Consider the following 8,373-nt stretch of genomic DNA (forward strand, 5'->3'; position numbering starts at 1 on the left):
TACCAACTGAGCTACAGGGAAGGCTGAGGAAAATAATAATTTAATCCATTTTAGAATAAGGCTGTAATGTAACAAAATGTGGAAAAAGTCAAAGGGTCTGAACACTTTTCAAATGTACTGTACATAGCCCTGATTAAAAAAGTCTGTACTGGCATTATGAAACTATGAATTACAGGAAGGGAGGACACCACGTTACCCTTGTAAGATAGCCACGAGGTTTAACTGGTGTCACACATATGCTGAGTGGCTTTATTTTATATCTTTATTTTATTCAGAACACTGTGTGATAGCAAAACAACTGCTCAACTATTAAACATCTATATTGTCATGTATCTTGCCAATATACCCCCCTATTTGTACAATGATATACTGTATATGAATACAAGGAATAGAAGGACACAAACACACTGTAAATAGAGAGTCATTGTAAATAATCCATTTAACTCCCCAGGTATAGTTAATATGTTATAATGAAAACCGTTATTTGTGCAAAGCCATTTCAACTCTTAATGGAGGATTATCTCCGCTCTGTGTTTGTTGGTTGATGAGTATTATTCTCTAGGTAGCTCTGAACTGCTTGTAACTCTATCACTCCACTCTGAACTGACATGGACTTTGTGCTATCGGAGCACTCCAGCACATACTCATCACTGGTTCTTCTTCTGCATTTCCCCCCACACATCTTAGCAAAGCCCTTCCAAACCCTCGTGTTGACAAAGGCATACACAATGGGATTTACAAAACCATGGCTATAGGCAATGACCTCTGTAACCTGAATGGCGAAATCCAGATGTAGGCTTGTGGCACAATTAGAAATCACATGCAAGTGTTGCAAGGAGTGTAAAAAGGACACAATGTTGTACGGGAACCATAACACAAAAAATACCACAACAACTATCATGACCAATTTCAGACTCTTTCGTCTCGGTCCCACTTTAACCTTCGCTACAGCACAGCAGACTCGCAGGTAGCAGAAGAGCATGATCAGAAAAGGTGTGAGAAACCCAAAGACGTTCAGCTGAAACTTCATGAGAATCTTCCACAGAGGCAAGTGATTTTCCTCTCCAAAAGGGTACATGCAAATCGTCTGGCCGTGAAACTCTTGTTCCTGAACGAAGGTCCAATGTGGAGCTGCTGCTAAGATGGAGAGGCTCCACACCACAAAGCACACTAAGGTGTTTTCCATAGGTGTACAGTGGTTCCAGCTGGAAAGAGTCCATACTACATTTAAATACCTATCCACACTTATACAAGTGATGAACAGGATACTGCTGTACAAAGTAGTGATGTAAATCGCAGTAACTGTCTTGCAGGAATCATTGCCAAATATCCATTCATTGTGGGCATACACTGCCCAAAAAGGGAGTGTTAATGCAAACAACATATCAGAAATTGCCATACTCATAGGAAATGTTTTTCTATGATGTTTGGATTTGATTAAAGTTGAAATAAAAAGTATATTTACTATAATGCTGAGGGTGCAAATGATAATGTAAGAGATGGGTAGAAAAATTCTTCCAAATACTTTGACGTGTGCCTTTTCACAAAGTCCAAAGCCATCCAATGGTTCATCTCCATAGTCATAATATTGGCTGTAGTTATAGTCATCAGTCAGTTCTGGGATGTTTAAATCCATTATCCTGTTGTATATCTAAGGAGGAGAAATGTGAAATACAGACTTCAGACAGATGATTTACCATCAAGAAGAAGAAACAACTTTCCTCTATGATGTTTTATGCATGCAGTAGAGTAGGCTTACCTCTGGGGGAAAAAAGTGTTTCTGAAATCCTAAAAGCCAATAGTAAAGTTTCTGTTCCAGCAATAAAAAACTGCCTTTAAGTAATAAGCACTATAGGTATGTAAGTAAGCAGTTTGTCTGAAGTAAGAAGGCATTCCCGTTTCCTGGTATTTGTCATTGCCTCTTCCTCTCACGTATAAGCAACATGTAAAATCCTGTGTTTTTTTTTTACTCTTAATGGAAACTCAAAATACAGCATCTGTTGAATTTATCAAACAGCATATTTGTGGAATAAGTTCATAGAAATTGATAATGGATAGTTAAAACGTATCTATTTAAACATGTCACAAGATACTATGTTGACGTTTTGCCCTTTTAGAGTAGCCTATCACATGACAGGTTGTAATTTAAACTATATTTCCAATGCAACAAAAATCCACTATAGACCCTCTTGGAAACATCTGAATTAAATGATCAGTTTATAGGTTTGAATTCAACGACTTACCTCTAGACCTATACCTCTATAGACCTAACTTGAATCTATTTTATGTATAGATAGGGTATAGACATTTATTATTTTGAATATTTAAAACATGAACCACCTGTGTTTTAGTCCATTCTATCAATGTCTATAAACCTATGATAGATATTTGAGTTGTATAAAATAATAATTTCATGCAAATCGATTCACAGCACGAGATCCAAAATAACTAGGGTACATTCCGTTCTAGCACGTGGCGAATGCGCACATCGGATGAGACAAGCTATTTTAAAACACCACGCCCCCCGTTTAGTTTTGCACTCTGGGAAATGGCGTTCCAATAAACTTTAAAACGACGTTTAAAATGTAAGTATCTCCAAAATAAATATATACTCTCATCCTTAAATGCATACGTACACATGTGTATCTCATGGAATTAAATACGTTTTATTTGGAGGTATATACTCTGTCAAAACCGATTTTGTAATTCCTCCCGAACTACAATTCATACAGATTTTCTTCTGTGAACGATTTAGTTTATTTGCAGCTCGAGTTTATTATTTTCCAGGGAGAGCCATAATAAAATGTACCATAAACAAGGGATAATAATCAAGAGATTGAACAAATTAATTGAAAAAGGTTGAGGGGTTTTTATTGGCTAAACGTGTGAGATAATTCAATGGAAAAAGACAGCCTACGTCACATGTGTGTGAAAATGTTACTTCATTTTGGACTGCTGTTTGAGTTGCTCAATGTAAGGACAGCGCGGTGTCTATTTGCTGTGTAGCGCATACAGAATCAGTCCGGATCCATTATCTTCAATAGAAGTTTGACAAAACGGTAAGAATACATGTTCATTTTAATGTCGGATGTTGTCTTTATTTAGGGAATCATAAGTGATATTTACTATGAAACAGTTCCCTTTGACCTTCATTCAAAAGTGTCCTCGAGGTGGGAACTCTTATATAGCTTGGCCAAAACGAATGAATTATAATGTTATTCTGTATTAAATCATCACATTGCTTTAATCTCTGATATTAACTATTAGGTTACATCCTTACAGTCCTTGAAATAAATCGACGTTTTACTGTATTTTCCAAGATAATACCATGTTACTGATATCTGAACTTCTACTTCAAGTTATTGATTACGTTTGGTGTTGTAGGTTTTACAAGCTCAGATAGGCCTACTGAGACCTATAAGTATGTCCCAATATTTTCCAATAATATGACTGCTAATAGCCTATTTAATGTAGTTATCTGTGTCGTTGACATAGTGAGAAAATCATTGTGAATAACGTCTTTGGTAGATTTATGTTATAAAGTACAGTACCTCTGAGTAATTATAATTTTCTGGTTTCAGCCAAGATGTCTGCATATGATGAAGAATCGAAGTTGATGCGAAAGGTGAAGGAGAATCCTTTTGTCCCAATAGGTGAGTAGTATAAAATGTTGTATGTAAACCAGTGGCGGTTCTAGACCATTTCAACTGGGGGGGCCAAGCTGGGGCCAGTTGTACTGTTAGAGGGGCCAGTTACATTAGACGTTATTGTTGTCACATCGTTTTCTTCACTGCATTGCAGGCATTAGCAGGCAAAAGACCATGTTCCGCATTGCCACTGTCTAATAACGGATGTAAAAAAAGAACGATAGCAAAAATTTGTTGTGAAAAAATTATTTCGTACTCCACATTTAGGGGGGCCACAAGGCGGTCCAAAACTGTTGTCACAGGGGCACTGCCCCCCCCCCCCCTCCCTCCAGAACCGCTAGTGATGTAAACCCTGGATTGCTGATGCAATGTATTGGCCATATTGGCACTCCCCAGAAGAAGCAGTCTCCATAGGAATGATTGGAATTCTACAGTGTTTCAATTAAATGTTTCAAGGTCAAAATTACATGTATTAAGTATTTTGTTGTTGTAGTGCGGACAGTAACATTAGAACTTTATAAAAATTATACTTTAACCAAAAAAAATTAAAATATTTTTAGCTCACAAAATATGTAGAGGTATGCATTAAAGTCTCTGTAATAGAATGAACGTGGCAAAAACAAATGTAGACATTGACAAATTCATTTCCATTGCTTCTAAATTATTTTTTACAACGGTGGGGGATTGCCAAGATGGTGGCTTTAAAACAGTGCCCCATGTCAGTCATCTAGTGTATACTACCAATAATTGATATACACAGCACACACAACCACACCTGTAGCCCATATCCATCATAGTTATCTCATGCACCTTTATGGACCTGCAAATTGGTTGTTTTTTATTGATGTAGATATTGACTGTATGTCTTCAATTGCCATTGTCCTATATGCCCAGTTGTCCTTTATATTGTGTACTAAGTTAACTTTTTTTTAAGGAATGGCAGGATTCTTTTCCATTGTGGGCTACAGACTTTACAAGTTGAAGAGCCGTGGAGACATGAAGATGTCAGTGCACCTTATCCACATGCGTGTTATGGCCCAAGGATTTGTGGTGGGAGCTATGACCATTGGTATGTACAGTATTACAGGCTGTTGGACCCTGTTGACACCTAGGGGCTGTTCCAGAAAGCAGGATCAATAAGTAAGCCAGGTAGCTAACTGTCCCAAAAATAATTTATTTTTGAGAAATATAAACTTTAAATAATTGACTGGACAACCAACAACCCATATTCAAGTTTAGCATTCTAAATAATTTAGAAAATCAAGAGCTATATTTATCAAAGTTTGCTTGGTAACTTAATGGTCCTGCTTTCTGGAACACCCCACTGGTATTAAACTTGAAATCTGTATTTGATAAAATAACTTTGTGTCCACACATGACCTTTAAATGTGTCATGTGTCCACATTGTGATTGGATGAGGTTGTAATGTTATTTAACGTTGCAGGCACCAGTTTTCTGGTACATGCCAAATTGAAATATTTTTGCACAGTGTTGTAAGGTTTCTGGCGAAATGTATCTGTCCCAAAACAGATTTGGCTACTGATCAGATCGCACAGGATGTGGAAACTGTTATTTTGATACATTGTTATTCTAGATGTAAACTAGTCTTAAAGCCTCTCACGCTGCAGATGTCGTCATTATGTTGCTATGTTACATGAAAAAGTATACCGTATGAAATGATGTACACTTTCCTATTTAAGTTACAGCAGCTCCAATACAATGTAATTTTATGTACTAGTTTTGGAAATTATCTTCATTTAACATTTTCTTCCCTCTGTTTTTCAGGTGTCATTTATTCCATGTACAAAGACTACATTGTGAAGCCAAGAGAAGAACTGAAGGCATTACAACAGCAGTCTGCATTTCAACACAAATAACCCGATAAATGAATATGGACTCTTTTGGATTAATATTTTGTATGTCCCCTTAATATTACCTCAGTTTGCCATAAGTTGTATATCTACACATCTTTCCCATGTATAACACACCTCTTAATGTACTAGGTAGTTTTAAGGAATTCTCACTCAACAAGAATGTCTACTGAACTCTTTTTAGACGAAGATGCCGTGCCTTACCTCAACTCAGTTTTGATTCTCCATATCCTCAAAAGGTGTGTGTTTCCTGAGGGTTGTCACTTTGATGAGACATAGATATGAGCCAACTGTAACTACCTGAGATGGTATTGCAGCTTAATGACACACAAAACATGATGTATGAGATGATTGTGAATGCAAGTCTGTTGAAGGTACGTGGTTGACTCGAGGACAAGTGGTAGTGGAAACTCACATTCAAAAAAATTATTTTAGGAGAACAATATGTTGTATGAAATATTTATTGCTAAGGATGTTAGTTACATCTGGTTATCAAATGAGGAACAAACAGGCATTTGATGCTATAAAACGGGTACTCTTACCCTACGAGGTCCGAAGCCTGCTGGTTCTATTCTACCTAACAATTAATTGCACACACCTATTGTCCCAGCCTCTGATTAAAGGGAAACAATGCAAATAGAGTGAAACTGGCTTTGAGGTCCAGAGTTGAGTTTGAGGGCTATATAACATGCTCTGGATCAGCAAAGGCTATTAGGTAGTTTGAGTTGAAGTGGCTGTGTTGGTACAAGACAACCAGCTGTTATTAGGACACAGGTCTTGCTCAACCACCACTATTCCAATCGTCACTCTGAATGCTTTTCTGGATTTCCTTTGGAAGGGTATTTTATTGTATTTATTTTATTGGTTGATTATTACATTATTTAGATTCACTCTATTATTAAAGCTGCAATGTGTAACTTTTTGGGTGACCTGACAAAATTCACATAGAAATGTGAGTAATCGATATGTCACTCATTGACAGCAAGTCTAGCGGTAGATCTGTTCTATGTGCACTATTTCTATACTTTCCACTTTTAAGTTTAATTTTAGCTTCTTTTACTTTCGGGTTTTGTGCACCAGCTTCAAACAGCTGAACATACAATATTTTTGCCTATGTGAAAATACATTTCACAGCAGTTTAGACGGTACAATGATTCTCTACACTATACTTGCTTGTTTTGTCACATAAACTGAAATTAGGCAAACTATTATAATTTTTGCGATTTAGCAACCAGGAAATGGCAGAGCGATTTCTGCATAGTACATCTTTATGTATTGTATTTTACCAATGAAAAATATGTGTTGCACCTTACTATTGTCAAATGGCCTTTACTTATGAGTGCAATAAAGCATCCCCCTAATAGGTGGTAGTGACCTGTGACCTGACAATAGGAGAGGCTAACACACTCTATTAGGTCTGGCACTCGGACTACCTAAATCAGGATCTCAAAATAGATCATTATGTGATTTTTCCTTTTTTGATAGAAAGTTAATAAATTGATATTCTGTAATAAAATGGTCTCACACAGCTAATGGCTGAATTGTTTATACAGAGTAAGTAATTGGGCTGTAGGCCTATAATCATAACTTTTATGGAACTGCATTTAAGGCATTATTGTCTACAAACTGCTGAAATTTTAACCATCTATGTTATAAGTCATTCTCTCTCCCAATGTTGAATGGTTGAGTGCACTGGAACATATTCATCAACAATAGTGTGTGAAATAAATACAAATTATTAAAGTGTTGTGTATGACAATATTACTTTAGAAAATCAGTCAGAAAACAATATTAACCCACTTCATCACACTCATTCTAATATACCTTGGATTATTATGGGTTTCAATAATAACTGTAGACTGATAATGCTGAATGCACTGGCACACAGGTTGCCAAATCAAAATGGTCATGTGTTTGATTGAATGACGTAGGTCTACTGTATGTCTATGATTTGATCATCCAGTATGTCTGGCAAAAACATCAGACCGGACACGGGGCCTGGTCCTCTCCCCGCCTGTTAACCTGTTGCGCCGTGCGTGCCTCCAAGGAAGAGCACGTTGCCATGGAAACAATAGCATTTGATGGGACTAGGAAGTGCATCGCCACTAACAAAACAACAGTCCATGCCAATCGGGATCCGTGGGGGACGTCCACACTACCGTTGAAGTTAAAATTCAAGATGGTTAAGGGTTAAAACCTCTTAAGGATCGGACCCTTTTTTTCAATTTTCGCCTAAAATGACATACCCAGACACAGCAGGGGTTCAAACTGTAGAACCCAGTTCCTACATTTGAATATAAAAATTGATTTTATCAACAAAAAAAAATTCTATATTTTATCTCTGGGACCCTCAGGATGACAAATCAGAGCAAGATTACTGAATGTAAGTACATTATTTACCTTCAGAGGTAAATGTATCAAACCAGTTGCCGTGATAAAAGTTTTTTGTTTTTGTGCACTCTCCTCAAACAATAGCATGGTATTTTTTCACTCACTGTAATAGCTACTGTAAATTGGACAGTGCAGTTAGATTAACAAGCATGTAAGCTTTCTGCCCATATAAGGCATGTCTATGTCCTGGGACAATGATCCCAAAAAGCACTGACCTCAAAACAAGCTTCTAACCACAGATATCTTCATAAACAACCTTCTTAGCGTTTGCTTCTTGTTATAAAAGCTGATGTTGAATAGTTCCGCGTTTAGCAACAACATAACAATAACTAGCTAGCTTAAAACCTCTTAAATGTAATGGCAAAAATGTAGATTTCCGCCTAAATAGACATACCCAAATGTAAGTGCTTTTAATGAGCAGTTACATAAGGACATGCATAAACTTGGTGTCATTAGAAAGAAGT

At 36.9% G+C, this 8,373-nt stretch overlaps 2 protein-coding genes across 3 annotated transcripts; one reads left to right on the forward strand and one right to left on the reverse strand.

Moving 5' to 3' along the window:
- Window positions 1–222: 222 nt before the first annotated feature.
- Window positions 223–2,715, reverse strand: LOC115157202 (atypical chemokine receptor 2). 2 transcript variants are annotated; one of them, XM_029705264.1, is made up of 3 exons: window positions 2,244–2,714; window positions 1,760–1,997; window positions 223–1,651 (listed from the first exon to the last, which is right to left on the reverse strand). In XM_029705264.1, exon 3 carries the CDS (start codon window positions 1,634–1,636, stop codon window positions 518–520), a length of 1,119 nt encoding a protein of 372 aa, XP_029561124.1. In that variant the 5' UTR covers window positions 1,637–1,651; window positions 1,760–1,997; window positions 2,244–2,714; the 3' UTR covers window positions 223–517. The 2 variants fall into 2 exon arrangements, with proteins under 2 accessions (XP_029561124.1, XP_029561125.1); XM_029705265.1 differs by lacking the exon at window positions 1,760–1,997 and having other exon boundaries at window positions 2,244–2,715.
- Window positions 2,716–2,760: 45 nt separating this feature from the next.
- LOC115157203 (HIG1 domain family member 1A, mitochondrial) lies at window positions 2,761–7,261 on the forward strand. Its single transcript, XM_029705266.1, has 4 exons — window positions 2,761–3,059; window positions 3,582–3,653; window positions 4,582–4,716; window positions 5,433–7,261. The coding sequence occupies exons 2-4, from the start codon at window positions 3,587–3,589 to the stop codon at window positions 5,522–5,524; spliced, it is 294 nt and encodes a 97-aa protein (XP_029561126.1). The 5' UTR covers window positions 2,761–3,059; window positions 3,582–3,586; the 3' UTR covers window positions 5,525–7,261.
- Window positions 7,262–8,373: the final 1,112 nt, after the last annotated feature.

The sequence above is a fragment of the Salmo trutta genome, chromosome 21 (assembly GCF_901001165.1).
Source record: "Salmo trutta chromosome 21, fSalTru1.1, whole genome shotgun sequence".
NCBI lineage: Eukaryota > Metazoa > Chordata > Actinopteri > Salmoniformes > Salmonidae > Salmo > Salmo trutta.